Source organism: Vipera ursinii (genome assembly GCF_947247035.1).
Source record: "Vipera ursinii genome assembly, chromosome: Z".
NCBI classification, from domain to species: domain Eukaryota; kingdom Metazoa; phylum Chordata; class Lepidosauria; order Squamata; family Viperidae; genus Vipera; species Vipera ursinii.
This window is the reverse complement of record NC_139517.1, coordinates 1,691,049-1,706,576: the sequence shown is the minus strand read 5'-3', so window position 1 is coordinate 1,706,576 and position 15,528 is coordinate 1,691,049. Positions and strand designations below refer to the sequence as shown.

Here is a 15,528-nt window from a genome sequence, read left to right as displayed (position 1 = left end):
TGTCAGCTTGTTGGAGAACAGTGTGAAGCCAGCTTGCCAGGTGAGTAGAAGATTGGAGAGAGGGAGAGAGAGAGAGAGAAAGACGGAGAGAAAAAGAGAGAGAGGGAGAGAGAGAGAGGGAGAGAAAAAGAGGGAGAGAGGGAAAAAGAGAGAGGGAGAGAGAAAGGGAGAGAGAAAGAGAGAGAGGAAGAGGGAGAGAGACAGGGAGAGAGAAAGAGGGAGAGAGAAAGAGAGAGAGAAAGGGAAAGAGAGAAAGAGGGAGAGAGATAGAGAGGGAAAGAGAAAGAGAAAGAGAGGGAGAGAGAGAGAGAAAGAGAGAGAAGAAGAGGGAGAGAGAGAGGGAGAGAGAAAGAGGGAGAGAGAAAGGGAGAGAAAAAGGGAGAGAGAAAGGGAGAGAGAAAGAGGGAGAGAGAAAGAGAGAGAGAGAGAGGGAGAGAGAGAGGGAGAGAGAAAGAGAAAGAGAGGGAGAAAGGGAGAGAGAAAGAGAGGAAGAGGGAGAGAGACAGAGGGAGAGAGAAAGGGAGAGAAAAAGAGGGAGAGAGAAAGGGAGAGAGAAAGAGGGAGAGAGAAAGAGAGAGAGAGAAGGAGGGAGAGAGAGGCAGGGAGAGAGACAGAGAGGGAGAAAGAGAAAGAGAGAGAGAGAGAGAGAGAGAAAGAAAGAACTCATGCACAGCAACCTCTATTTCTCTGGGAAACGGCTCCGAGTGGCTCTTTTGAGTGTTTCAGGTTGCCGACCCCTGTCCTGGGAGCTTCCAGCCGCTGAACGGAAAACGCCGGTTCACCGTGTGCAAGCAGTCTTCCGATTGAACGGCCACAGCTGGGAGCAAAATTTCTGTTGCTAAGCAAGGCTGTTGTTAAGTGGGTCCTGCCCGATCTGACAACCTTTTTGCCACAGCTGTTAACGCCAATCGTTTTATTTATTATCGGGGCTCAGCGGTGGCTCAGCGGTTAAGACGCTGGGCTTGCTAGCTGGAAAGCTGGCAGGCCGGGTTCGAGACCCAAGCACGATGGGGTGAGCTCCCGTCCTCGCCTCAGCTCCTGCCCACCTACATGCAAAGACATGTAGATAAACGGGTATCCACGGGAAGGTGACAGCACTCAGGATGTCGTGAAGGCCACATGACCGCAGTCATGTCTTCGGATAATGAGCGCAACCCTCTAGCGTCGGCAACGAGGAGCAGAGTAAAATCCGCAGGGACTCTTTATTTCCTTATTGTTACGTTTATTTGGTGTCCCATCTCGTTTTAGCGCGACTGTGCAGCTTACAGCACAATCGTATTCACTGAATCGCATGTCGTTAAGTGAGTCTGCCTTCCCCCACTGACTTTGCCTGGGGAAGGTCGCGAATGGTGATCACTTGACCCCGGGATGCTGGAACTCCCAGAATTCCACACTTAAGATAAGTGGACCATCTCCCAGAATTCCATGCTTAAGATGGGTGGACTTCACCTCCCAGAATTCCCTGCCTTGTCCCCATTGGACTAGATCAGGGATAGGCAACCTTGGGGCTCTTTTATGACTTGTGGACTTCAACTCCAAGAGTTCCTGAGCCAGCATGGCTCAGCTTGGCAACCTCTCCCTTTCCCCTCAGCCTGGCTGGCTCAGGAATTCTGGGAGTTGAAGTCCACGAGTCATAAAGCGGCCTAGGCCTAGGCCAGGGGTAGGCCACCTTGGCTCTTTTATGACTCGTGGACTTCAACTCCCAGAATTCCTGAACCAGCATGAGGGAAACTTTGGCCCCTTCATAACTCGTGGACTTCAACTCCCAGAATTCCTGAGCCAGCATGGGGGAACTATGGCTTCCTTGATGACTTGTGGACTTCAACTCCCAGAATTCCTGAGCCAGCCATGGCTCAGCTTGGCAACCTCTCCCTTTCCCCTCAGCCTGGCTGGCTCAGGAATTCTGGGAGTTGAAGTCCACGAGTCATAAAAGAGCCAAGGTTGCCTAGCCCTGGACTAGGTGATCTTTGGAAGTCCCTTCCAACTGCAGCGTTCTGGGACACCTATAAAATTACAGAAGTCCACTAGGAGAGAGATGGGCAGTTTTTAAATTTCCTAAAATTTCAATTTTTAATCTAAATTTGATACATAAAGTTGGATCAATAAAAACAAAAACATCTGGGGCCTTCTCAGGAGAGACCTCAGCCCCCTCAGCAATTATAGGTAGTCCTTAATTTACGACTGCTCACTTAGCGACCGTTCAAATTCACGGTGGCACTGGAAAAAGCGATCGATTCCCCTGTTTTTCCACACTTAACAGCCTTTCCCGATCATGTGATCAAAATTCAGATGCTTGGCAGCCGACCCGCCTTTAATGACCGTCACGGGCTCCCCTTTCGCGACCCGCTGACCAAGCAAAAGTCAGCGGGGAAGGCAGATTCGCTTAACAACCGGGTGACTCGCTTCCCGACTGCGATGATTCCCTCAAGAACGCTGGCGAGAAGAAAAGTCGTGAGACGGGGCAAAACCCGCTGAGCAAAATGTCTCGCTTAAGCGACAGAAACATGGGGGCCCAGTTGCGGTCGTAAGCCGAGGACTGCTTGAACCGAGAGTGTAAATTTTACGCCGCTTTGCCTGTGCTGACATTTCCCCTCCCGGTTCTCGCCAGGCACGCCAAGGTGAAAGGAAAATTTAAGGAGTCGTATCTGTCCCAAAGTCACTCGGTCAAGCCGCAGATCAACGTGGACGAAAAACTGCCCCGGGATAAACTCAGCCCTCCAACGCCGAGCATCTACGTGAGTGTCCATTTTGGGAGGTTGTCGGAGAGGGCCGTGGGCAAAGCTGCTTGGAACAGAATTTAGTGGGGAGGGGGCTGCCCGTGTCGGATCTCGAGGGGTTTGTGTGTAAAAAAAAATAAATCACGGCGTTTGCCAACCACGCTCGCTCTAGTACGCCAGCCAGGCCTGCTGGCGTTAAACTTTTTTTAGGGACGGATCAAAACAACGGCAAAGTTTCTAGCCCTCATGGCTGAAGTGGTTAACTCAACCAGTTTCCTGGCCAACGTTCCAGAGCTCCAAAGGGCAGAGAGGAAGGCCGTCAAATAGGGAGGGAGCAGGCGAAAAGCGGATTAAGAAGACAACGGTGACCATCGTTGGCTACTCCGTGGCCTGGGTTCTGGCTGGGGACTATGGGTCTCCTTTTCACGCTCCTTCATTCTTGGGGGGGGGTATACAGAATGGCTCCCCCCCCTTCCCAAAATGAAAAAATCGTGGAGTCTGGAGATTGGGGGGACAGTAAGGATGCTGGGCAATTTTGCCCCGGGGGATCCCCAGGCCAATCCGTGGAATGAGGCTAGATCAGTGTTCCTCAATTTTTGGCAGCTTTAAGAAGGGTGGACTTCAACTCCCAGAATGCCTGGCTGGCTGGGGAATTCTGGGAATTGATATCCACCCTTCTTAAGGTTGCCAAAAGTTGGGGAACGGTGGCCTAGATGCTCACTAGAACAGCTTTGGTGCAACCCCCAGAGTCTTTGGAATTATTATTATTATTATTATTATTATTATTATTATTATTACATCACCATTATTATTATTATTATTTGCTTGTTTCTGATCCTTCTGTTGGGTGATTGGAGGTGGGGAAAAAAACGGCCTTCTCAACGTAATATCAAGACACGAGCCTAACCAGACAGCCATTGTAGTGTTGAAAGGTTCCTAAGAGGTCATCAAGCCCAACCCCCGCTAGACTGCAGGGTTCACAGCAGCAGCGACACTACACTAAATACCTAAGCAGCCTTAGTTTGAAAACCTTCACAAAAGGGAAAGAGGTTCCTCTGTGTCAATCAGCTCCAGTGATTGACAGCTCTTCCTGTCCACAAGTCCTTCTTAATGCCTCATCTGTTGAAGTCTCATCTCGTTTGGTCTAGTCCAGGGGTCGGCAACCTAAAAAAGAAAAAGCCACTGGGAACCGGTTCCATCACAAATTAAAAAAAGAGGGAGCCGCGTGCGTGTGTCCATGCACGCGCATGCGCAAAAAGGTTTTTTGCGCATGCGCGGACGCACGCGGCTGCCATTTTTTAAAAAATGTGATGGAACCGGTTCCCGGTTGCCCGATGGCGACGGCCCGTCTGCAAAGCTGCCGCTTTTGGCAGCTTTGCAGACGGGCCGTGGCAGCTTCCTCAAAGAGCGGCGCCCCTGCCCATTCCGAGAGGTGCGCGCGCACCTCTCCGAACGACCGGAGTTGCGCGCGCACCTCCCCAAACCTTTGGGGAGGTGCGCGCGTACCTCCGTGCGAAGGGGCAGCGGCGCCGCTCTTTGAGGAAGCTGCCGAAAGCGGCAGCTTCCTGAAAGAGCGGCACCGCTGCCCGTTCGCGCGGAGGTACGCACGCACCTCCCCAAAGGTTTGGGGAGGTGCGTGCGCACCTCCGGTCGTTCGGAGAGGTGCGCGCGCACCTCTCGGAATGGGCAGGGGCGCCGCTCTTTGCGGAAGCTGCCGCGGCCCGTCTGCTAAGCTGCCGCTTTCGGCAGCTTCACAGACGGGCCGCGGCGGGCTTCCTGAAAGAGCGGCACCGCTGCCCATTCGCGCGGAGGTACGCGCGCACCTCCGGTCGTTCGGAGAGGTGCGCGCGCACCTCTCGGAATGGGCAGGGGCGCCGCTCTTTGCGGAAGCTGCCGCGGCCCGTCTGCTAAGCTGCCGCTTTCGGCAGCTTCACAGACGGGCCGTGGCAGCTTCCTCAAAGAGCGGCGCCGCTGCCCCTTCGCACGGAGGTACGCGCGCACCTCCCCAAAGGTTTGGGGAGGTGCGCGCGCAACTCCGGTCGTTCGGAGAGGTGCGCGCGCACCTCTCGGAATGGGCAGGGGCGCCGCTCTTTGAGGAAGCTGCCACGGCCCGTCTGCAAAGCTGCCAAAAGCGGCAGCTTTGCAGACGGGCCGTCGCCATCGGGCAACCGGGAACCGGTTCCATCACATTTTTAAAAAAATGGCAGCCGCGTGCGTCCGCGCATGCGCAAAAAACCTTTTTGCGCATGCGCGTGCATGGACACACGCACGCGGCTCCCTCTTTTTTTAATTTGTGATGGAACCGGTTCCCAGTGGCTTTTTCTTTTTTAGGTTGCCGACCCCTGGACTAGACCAAACGAGATGAGACTTCAACAGATGAGGCATTAAGAAGGACTTGTGGACAGGAAGAGCTGTCAATCACTGGAGCTGATTGACACAGAGGAACCTCTTTCCCTTTTGTGAAGGTTTTCAAACTAAGGCAGCTTCCTGAAAGAGCGGCACCGCTGCCCGTTCGCGCGGAGGTACGCACGCACCTCCCCAAAGGTTTGGGGAGGTGCGTGCGCACCTCCGGTCGTTCGGAGAGGTGCGCGCGCACCTCTCGGAATGGGCAGGGGCGCCGCTCTTTGCGGAAGCTGCCGCGGCCCGTCTGCTAAGCTGCCGCTTTCGGCAGCTTCACAGACGGGCCGCGGCGGGCTTCCTGAAAGAGCGGCACCGCTGCCCATTCGCGCGGAGGTACGCGCGCACCTCCGGTCGTTCGGAGAGGTGCGCGCGCACCTCTCGGAATGGGCAGGGGCGCCGCTCTTTGCGGAAGCTGCCGCGGCCCGTCTGCTAAGCTGCCGCTTTCGGCAGCTTCACAGACGGGCCGCGGCAGCTTCCTCAAAGAGCGGCACCGCTGCCCATTCGCACGGAGGTACACGCGCACCTCTCCAAAGGTTTGGGGAGGTGCGCGCGCACCTCCGCCCATTCGGGGAGGTGCGCGTGCACCTCTCCAAACGGGCGGTGCCACTCTCCATTTGGAGAGGTGCGCGCGCACCACTGCCCGTTGGAAGAGGTGCGCGCGCACCGGGCGGCTGGGAGCCGCAAGAGACGGCTCAAAGAGCCGCATGCGGCTCCGGAGCCGCAGGTTGCCGACCTGTGGTCTAGTCTTAGCCTCGGGAAGAGATGAGAATAGGTTCAGACCTTCTACTGCAATGTTTCCCAACCTTAACAACTCTTAAGAGTGGTGTACTTCAACTCCCAGAGGTCCATGCTTAAGATGCATGGACTTCAACTCCCAGAATTCCTCAGCCAGCGTGAGGGAACTATGACCCTTTGATGACTTGTGGACTTCAACTCCCAGAATCCCTCAGCCAGCGTGAGGGAACTATGACCCTTTGATGACTCGTGGACTTCAACTCCCAGAATTCTTCAGCCAGCGTGAGGGAACTATGACCCTTTGATGACTTGTGGACTTCGACTCCCAGAGTTCCTCAGCCAGCGTGAGGGAACTATGACCCTTTGATGACTTGTGGACTTCAACTCCCAGAATTCTTCAGCCAGCCTGAGGGAACTATGACCCTTTGAGGACTGGTGGACTTCAACTCCCAGAATCCCTCAGCCAGCGTGAGAGAACTATCTCTCTTTTATTACTAATGGACTTAAACTCCCAGAATTCTTCAGGCGCTGGCTGGCTGAGGAATTCTGGGAGTTGAAGTCCACCAGTCATCAAAGGGCCAAGTTTGAAAAAAACCTGCTTTAAAGCAACGTTTCTGCTTCCACAGAATTTAGGAGACATCTCTGTTGTCATCTCCAAAAGTCCTTATTCTTTCTCTTTATTTATTTTTAAACCCTATTTTCGTGGCGCCTTGTCTCGCCTCCTTGTTGCTAGCGGTGCAGCGGCCCAGTTCTCTCTTCATGGAACCCCGAGATCTTTCCCTCGCCTCTCTCTGGTGCCAGGAGAAACCTTTTGATCCCCTCCGGAGGGATCCACCCGCCGCTTCCTCTCGATTCCTCCTTCCTTCCGTTCTTCGCCCTTACTTTGTCTCTCGGTTGCTATTCGGGGCAAGCCTCCCGTCTCCTGAAAAAGCAAAACAAGAAAGGGGTTGTGAGAAACACACACACACACACACACACACACACACACACACACAGACCAGAGATGGAGATGCTGATTCAGGGACCCTGTCTAGTCTCCCTTTTGGGGGGGAAGAAAGAAAGAAAACTCTTTTGTGGGTCCGTTTTGGTCAGCTTTCTTTCCTTTCCGGCTTTTGTGAGAATTAGCCCCGCGCACGTAGTTGTGAACTCTTTACTACGTTGGGGAGGAAATCAAAGAGGCAACGCTGAGTCTTCCCAAAGCAAAATGCCTCTCTTCCGTCGAGGATGGAGGCTGTTGGGTTGATGGAGAAGGGGTGAAGCAAGAGTTGTAGGGCAGAATAATAGAAGAAGGGAGCTGGAAGGGGCCTTGGAGGTCTTCTAGTCCATCCCCCTGCTCGGAATGCAGAAGAACAGAGCTGGAAGGGGCCTTGGAGGTCTTCTAGTCCAACCTCCTGCCCAAACAGGACACCCTGTATACCATTTCAGACAAACGGCTTTCCAATCTCTTATTGAAAACCTCCAATGTTGGACCAGCCACAACTTCTGGAGGCAAGGAGTTCCACCAGTTAATTGTTCTCACTGTCGGGAAATTTCTCCTTAGTTCTCGGTTGCTTCTCTCCTTGATGAGTTTCCATCCGTTGCTTCTTGTCCTGCCTTCTTCAGGGGCTTTGGAGAATAGGTGGACCCCCCCTCTTCTTTGCAGCAGCCCCCCCCAAAAATATTGGAACAGTAGCTGGGCACAAAGAGGAGATACGCCAAAAGTGATGTTGCAAAAAAAAAAAAGACTGTGATGGCACCGTAATTTTCCGGGTTCAATCCCGAGTGACAAAATATTCTCTTGGAACGTTTTCTCCTCCCCGATGACAAGCGAATTGTGCGATGGTGGCACTCGGATCAGAAATGGAGTTGTCTTCTTGGGGCTTGATCTTAACCACCATTCCTGGCAGGTTCTGCCTAGCCACGATTGTCCGCCGGCACGAAGAGGCTCGGATCTTTTCCTCCTGAGTTTTCGTACCTCAGTTTGGGGAAGGGTCCTCAAACTTTCCTTCCTTCCCTCTCCTTTGCTCCCCCACCTCGATTCATTCTCCTCTTTTGATTTTTTCCCCCATCCCTTCCTTCTTCTTTTTTTATTTATTAATATTTTATTTTTATTTTAATTCCATTTATATCCTGCCCTTCTCCGAAGACTCAGGGCGGCTCACAAGCTTAGCAGTAGCCTTCATTCTATGTATATGCCTGCTTATTAGGGCTTTCACACACACGCCAAGCGGCATTATTACAAAGTCAGCTTAATTGCCCCCAACAATCTGGGTCCTCATTTTACCTACCTGGGAAGGATGGAAGGCTGAGTCAACCTTGAGCCTGGTGGGACTCGAACCTGCACTAATTGCAGGCAGCTGGTGTTACTTAAGGAGGCATCAGCCCACTGCTCCACCAAGGCTCTCCACAAGACCTCCCCCTTGTCCTTTTGGCTTAACAGCCTTCTCACGTGCTCTTAGCGCAGTCCGGCATCCCAGAAGACTCCGCACGGCCTCCTCGCTCCTGAGAACGAGCAAAACGCAGCCAGGGGAGACGAAGCTCGGACTGGTGGACTTGACTGCCATTTGTTTGGGAAATGTACGAAGGATACACCGTCACCGGGAAGATTTTTTTTTTCTTCCGGACTGCCGCTGTTTTTCTTTTTCCCCGCGTGCATCTTGCATTTCACGGCAAACGATCCTTGAACTGCCCGTGTTTTCCCAGTTTTCCCAGGAACAAGACTGAAAAAGAGTAGATGTTGGGTCAGTTTTATAGGAAGAAGGGATGTATGTGTGTGTGGGGGGGGGAGGGATTGTGGGTTTTGGTTTTTTTGGGCCTGTTTGCCGTCACTCCATCCTCTTGTCCTCTTTCGAACTCGGAACCGCGACGTCTTTCCGTTTGGAATTTTTTTTTAAAAAAAAGATTCTATAACTGCACTCTCTGGATCCTTTGTGGACCGTCTTTGGCGACGCGTTTGGGATGAAGGCTGCGCTACGAGGAGCCAAGCTGGAAGAACGTGAATAGCAATTTTTTAAAAAATCGGAATTCTTTTCAGCAATACCCTCATTGTCCTGCTGGGATTTACGCGGCTGTGCAAAGTCCGACACCGGCATTTCAAGAGAGAGAAGCAGGCCTGTTTTTTTTTTTGCGCTGGGAGGAATCTTTTAAAGCAGAAAATGGCCTTGAATATCCTTGATTTTCTCTAAGGAACAGTTGCTGCTTGAAGTGGAGGGATCACACAAATTAGGGACTGGAAACACAGATGGGCTTGTTAGCTTTAACTGGGGGGGTTGGAGCAGAAGGGCCCAGTGCCCCCAAAACTTAGTGGCTTGTACTAAGCCTGCGGGATCCAATCTGGGTCGGTCACTCTGGGACCAGAGTTTTTGACTTCCAAGCTTTTGGTTATGCGCTGGAGCCCATCCTCAGGAGTAGTGTGTGTGTATTTATGTGGTGCCTGGTTGTGTGGGGCTCTTTAGGGTGTCAGGTTGTTGGCTGTTGTGCTGCCAAGCCCTCCGCCTTCTAAGTACTTGGTTGGCTGGTGGTAAATCAGCACTCCTGGGTCCTGTTTCCCAGGCTGCAATTATTCTCTGGCTGTTTTTGTCTCTGCTTGGCCAACAATCTTAATAGCTGTGAAATTGAATGGATGTCCTTGTTCCAGGGCAATGTGAGTTCAGGTCTCCTCGTTTGACCGTTTGCTTGTGTTCTTGAAGTCTGGTGGTTAGCTTCCTCCCCGCCTGTCCTACCGGTACATACACATGCAACAGGCACCACACAAATACCACACACACACAACAGCACACAGACTGCTAGAGAGAAGTTCCCAGAAGATGGGATCCAGTACAAGTCCGAAAGCTCGGAATAACTAAACTTCTGGGTCCTGGTGACCGACCCAGATTGGATCCTGCCACATTATCCTGGGACACGCATGTTCGCCTTCATTCGTTCACTAAGCCTGTATGTTTTAGGAGCGTCTTCGTAGGTATGGACCCAAATTAATCTGTTAGGCTTTGTCCTACCTGGTGACAGCCTAGTGCTTGATATTCCTAAATACAGGTAGTCCTTGACTTATGACCGATTATTTAACGACCATTCAAAGCGACAACAGCACCGAAAATAAGAGACTTTCGGCCAGTCCCTTGCACTTAAAATCATTGCAGTGTCCTCACAGTTGCTAATCAATCAAAATTTGGGCCGTTTGGCCTGTGTTTATGACGGTTGCAGCGTCCTGGGATCACAAAGTCCTACGATCAAGGGGCATTCGCTCGATTGCCTGGTCGTAAATTGAGGACTTACCTCTATTTTCAATCCTAGTCTGCAAAACGGTGATTTACCCTCTGGCTGGGGATTATAGGAGATGTGGTTTGATATACCTGGAGGGCAACCTGGTTATTCTAATTTTTTTTATTATTATTATTTTAGATTGGTGGGTGCTTTGTGCGAGAGGGTAGGTGGGGGGGGATCCAGACCCGGCCCGGGGTCCTCTGACAGTCTCCTCCTTTCTCTTCAGTTGGAGAGCAAACGAGACGCTTTCTCCCCTGTGTTGCTGCAATTCTGCACGGATCCCAAGAACCCCATCACCGTCATCCGGGGTCTGGCTGGATCTCTTCGGCTCAGTGAGTATGACTGTTACGGTTTGTCTCTGGAGAATTCTCCGTCAACTCAATCCCGGTTGTCCCAAAGGTGCTTTTTTTCAGGAGGCAACTGGATTTCCCTGTTTTTCTTCGAAGAGGTTTCGCTTCTCATCCCAGAAGCTTTCTTCAGTTCTGACTGAATGGCGGCGAATGGAAGGATTTATCCTCCTTGCAGACAGCCGGTCATTTGCATTTTTTTAGAGAGTCGTTGAGGCCAATTGGAGGTTTACCTGTGTCCTCAGCAACTGTGGACTTTCTTGTTTTTCTTTGAAGACATTTCGCTTCTCATCCAGGAAGCTTCTTCAGCTCTGACTGGATGATGGGAAGTGGAAGGATTTATCCTCCTTGCAGACAGCTGGTCGTTTGTATTTTTTTAGAGAGTCGTTGAGGCCTCTTGGAGGTTTGTCTGTGTCGTCAGGGTCATCTGAGTGGTGCAAATGGGTGTGGAGCCTTCTTGGAACTGTTGAAAGGAGGTTCCACGCCCATTTGCACCACTTAGGTGGCCCCCGGGACACAGACAAACCTCCCAAGTGTCCTCAAGGGCCCTCTAAAAAAAGGCAAAGGACCAGCAATCTGGAAGGAGTATAAATCCTTTCACTTCCCCACCATCCAGTCAGAACCTGAGGAAGCTTCTGGGACGAGAAGCGAAACCTCTTCAAAGAAAAACAAAGAAAGTCCAGTTGCCTCCCCCCAAAAAAAACCACCTTTGGGATTATTATTTGTTTGTGGTACCATCAGCCAGATGTTCAGACTGGATCTGGCATTTCCGTCCATCTCACCTGGGATAGGCAGATGTGGGGTGTTGGATGGTGTTGCAGTCATTGTCGCAGGATGTCAGCTGTTCCGAGTAAAGCTGCCTTTTGCAATTGACCGACGGTGAATTTGTCAATGCCGATAACGTTCCAGCGGTGCGCCAGATGTTTTGGGATGGCACCCCAAGGCGTCTGTGACTGTTGGGACTGCCTAGGCTTCCTTTTGCCACAGTGGTTCTGTTTGCGGGTCTTTGTGTTTTGTTGCCTTCTCCAGTTCTTTCTCTTCTCCTCTGCTGTCTCCCGGTTCCTGCTACGTGTCCACTGCCCAGACTTTTCTTTGGCCTTTCTCGTCCACAGTTGTTAAGTCTGGATTGTGGTGGGGCAGTTGCCTGTGTGTGTTTGAATCCCAGAGCAGTTTAGCTTCTTCATGTTTTTTTTTATGGCTTTCTCTGTTTTACGGTCCTGCCAGTTCTTGCTTGCAGACATCTTGCAGATCTTCCTGGGCACTGTTGTTGCTACTTTGTCGTGCTGTCACTTGTCGTCAGTCTGGGCGATCTTCTTTGCCTAGGCGGAAGCTGAAGAAATAGTAGACCATCTGGTTAACCTCCTCCTCCTTCCTCCTCCTCTTCTTCTTCATCTTCTCTCCTTCTCCTCTTCCTCCTCCTCCTCTTCTTCTTCATCTTCTCTCCTCCTCTTCCTCCTTCTCCTCCTCCTCCTCCTCCTTCCCTTCCTCCTCCTCTTCCTCTTCTTCTCCTTCTCCTTCCTCTTCCCCCTCCTTCTCCTCCTCTTCTTCTCCTCCTCCTCCCCCCCTCCTCTTCCTCCTCCTCCCCCCTATTATTACTATTACTATTGTTATGTTCTGTTGTTTTGCAAGTACTTCAGAGTGCTTCTGTCCCAGAGACAAATTTCATCTGTGTCTAACCACATTTGGCTAAATAAATAAAAGTAGAAAGCAAAAAAGGCCAGATCTTCGGAGTGCCCAATAAGGAAAAGATCGTTTCCCCACCCCTTCCCCTTCGCCCCAGATTTGGAGAATGGCCGACGATCTTTGTTGTTCCTTAGGAAGTCGATCTGGCTGGAGAGGAGCCGATCTGCTCGCAGACGGTCACCTTTCCGAGCGGGGTGGAGGGAACGAGGGCCGATTCTTGCAGAGTCGAGCAGGCCAGCTCGCAACAGATCTCTCCCACAATTTGGGGCGCGGGCGTAAATTGAGGCTCTCCGGCGTACCCTCCGTTTACTGTCTCGGCTCGCCCGCAGATTTGGGGCTGTTCAGCACGAAGACGCTGGTGGAGGCGAGTGGCGAGCACGCCGTGGAAGTCCGGACGCAAGTACAGCAGCCCTCCGACGAGAACTGGGACCTCTCGGGCACCAAGCAAGTCTGGCCGTGCGAGAGCAGCCGGTCGCACACCACAATCGCCAAGTACGCCCAGTACCAAGCGGCCTCGTTCCAGGAGTCGCTTCAGGTGAGATGGCCAAGCTTGGTCCGTCCATCCCGTCACCCGCAAGCGGAGTGGGCCGGGTTGGATTCCAGAGCCCGTAAGGGCCGCACGCCGAGTGCCCTCGCTTAACTCTTGGGTGTAAGGCCCCCCCACCGTGACTCCTCTCTCTGTTGAGGCAGGAGGACAAAGAGACCGACGACGAGGAAGCCGAGGAACCGGACAGCACCACAGAGACGCCGCCCAGGTAGAGTACTCCCGCCTCCGCCTGCTCGTCGGGTAACTTTTGTTTTGGACACTCAAGGAGAATATTTGCAGCTCAGGGTTAAAAATGAGGGATCCTTCGTCCTCTCTGAGCTCCCTTGATTTCTTGCAGACATTTCGTGACCCAACTAGGTAGCATCATCAGTGCTAGAAGGGTGTGAGGTTTGCAGAGGAGGAAGAGGAGGCAGAGAAGGAGGAGGAAGAGGATACTGTTTGTTTTGACTGATTGCGGGTACTCCTCAACTTACAACCACCCATTTAGTGACCGTTCAAAGTTACAACAGCACTGGAAAGAAGAAGTGATTTATGACCGTCTTTCACACCGCCATCGCCGCCTCCCGGTGTTCACGTGACCGACATTCCAACCCCTGGGGAACTGACTCACATTTATGATGGCCGCAGTGTCCCCGGGGCTCCCTTTTGCCAACCTTCTGACCAGCGAAGTCAGTGAGAAAGCCCGACTCACTTAACAACCCTATTACTAATTTGACCAGCGTAGTGATTCCACTGTGGCAAGAAAGGTCGTACAACGGGGCAGGGCTCCCTTAACCGCTGTCTTGCTTAGCCATGGGAAATTTTAGGCCAGGGGTCTTCAAACTTGGCCCTTTGATGATTTGTGGACTTCAACTCCCAGAATTCCTCAGCCAGCTTGGCCGAGGAATTCTGGGAGTCGAAGTCCACAAGTCATGAAAGGGCCACAGTTCCCTCACGCTGGCTGAGGAATTCTGGGAGTTGAAGTCCACAAGTCATCAAAGGGTCATAGTTCCCTCACGCTGGCTGAGGGATTCTGGGAGTTGAAGTCCGCAAGTCATCAAAGGGTCATAGTTCCCTCACGCTGGCTGAGGGATTCTGGGAGTTGAAGTCCGCAAGTCATGAAAGGGTCATAGTTCCCTCAGGCTGGCTGAGGAATTCTGGGAGTTGAAGTCCGCAAGTCATGAAAGGGTCATAGTTCCCTCACGCTGGCTGAGGAATTCTGGGAGTTGAAGTCCACAATTCATGAAAGGGCCACAGTTCCCTCACGCTGGCTGAGGAATTCTGGGAGTTGAAGTCCACAATTCATGAAAGGGCCAAGTTTGAAGACCCTTGCTTTAGGCTCTGTTGTGGTCATAAGTCCAGGACGGCCTCGTATTCTTCAGCTTTGGGAGGTTTTTTTTGCTGAGAAGCCAGACATGAGTTTGAATAAGAGAGAGAGGGAGGGATTCTCTGGCTTGCAAATCGAAGACCTGGAGAAGCACAGGATGCTGTCTGTGTGTGTGTGTGTGTGTGTGTGTGTGTGTGTGTGTGTGTGTGAGTGAGATATTGTCCTCTGTGCTTGGGTGTGTGGCGTGGGGGAGGAAGAATTGGGACCTTAGTGCTTCCTCCATCTGGGAGGAAATGAAATGGCCTGGCCGATTTTTCCGTTTCTCGTCGTCACTTTTCCGTTTTCTGTTCTCGCCCGCAGCAACCCGGATCAGAAGCCCCACCAAATAATCAAGTTTGGAACCAACATTGACCTCTCGGATGCCAAGCGGTGAGGATCATCGTGTGTGTGCGTAGGGGAGTGGGTGGGAATCATGCACTCTCCCCCCCTCCCAGTGAAAGCTTCCCCCCCTCCCCAATTTCCATTTCCTGCCTGGGTTAGACGCCCTTTGCAGCTTGCAGCAAGGGGAATTTTTATTTATTTATTTATTTATTTTGCCTAAGATCTGCTTGTCTGGGCTGCCCCCTTCAGGTTCAGACCTGTCACTGCATGCCCAAAAGGGCTTGATTCCTAGAGCGGCCTCGGTGGGGCTGGGCTGCTTCATCCCAGCCCTTTGCTCCACCACCACCCCCAGTGGACACCCATGGAACTGCAGCAAGGCCATTTCCCCCTCCGCTCAATCCTATGGCAAAGCACTACTGTGTCTCTCTGTTGCCCCCTGGTGGTGGCGCATGAGAATTTCAGGAAGAAGGGGCTCTTGGGCTGGGGGAGGTTGCCCCCTCGTGGCCAGAAGCCGTCATTGCCATTTAAAAGACTTAAAAGGGCAGAAATGGGCAACGGTGGACTTCAACTCCCAGGATTCCTGAGCCGGCCATTTCAGCTCCCTCAAGTCCTGGCTAGCAAGCGCAGTGATTATTCCCAGAAGGCCTAGCGCTACCTGAAGTACTACAAATAGTCCTCTACTTACGACCGGTCACGTAGTAACTGTCCGCAGTCACAACCCACCTGAAAAAGGGGGCTTACGACCAAGGTGCGAATTTCCGACAGTTGCGCTGGGCAACCCAGCGTGGCATCTACAGCACTTCTGATTTTTGGCAAAACAACAACAACACACAATAGCAAGCCAGGGGTTCATTTAGCGACCGTCAGATTCAGTTGCAGTTTGCGCTTAGAATCAGCGTGTCGGCTCAACGGCGGCCGCCAACAGCAGCATAAAATCGCAGGCGGCCCTTGGCTTACAACACTTCATTTAGTGACGGCTCAAAGTTTCAACGGCACTGGGAAAAAAAGGGACTTAGGACCAGTTTTTCGCACCTACGACCCCCGCGGTCACGGGATCCAAATTCGGATGCGTGGCGACCGGTTCGTATTTACGACCATGGCAGCGTCTCCCTGCGACCTTCTGACGAGCAAAGTCAGATTCACTTAACAGCCACGTTACTAATATAACTGCAG

General features: G+C 52.3%; 1 protein-coding gene across 6 annotated transcripts in view; it reads left to right on the top strand.

The window, feature by feature from the left end:
* Positions 1-15,528, top strand: part of KDM6B (lysine demethylase 6B) — a 94,627-nt gene that overhangs the window by 67,042 nt on the left and 12,057 nt on the right. For all 6 annotated transcript variants that reach the window (XM_083377627.1, XM_083377622.1, XM_083377624.1 and 3 more), the window contains 5 exons: positions 2,609-2,735; positions 10,318-10,423; positions 12,451-12,656; positions 12,812-12,876; positions 14,335-14,403. In XM_083377627.1, the coding sequence (XP_083233753.1) occupies positions 2,609-2,735; positions 10,318-10,423; positions 12,451-12,656; positions 12,812-12,876; positions 14,335-14,403 (573 nt within the window). The remainder of the gene's footprint in view (positions 1-2,608; positions 2,736-10,317; positions 10,424-12,450; positions 12,657-12,811; positions 12,877-14,334; positions 14,404-15,528) is intronic.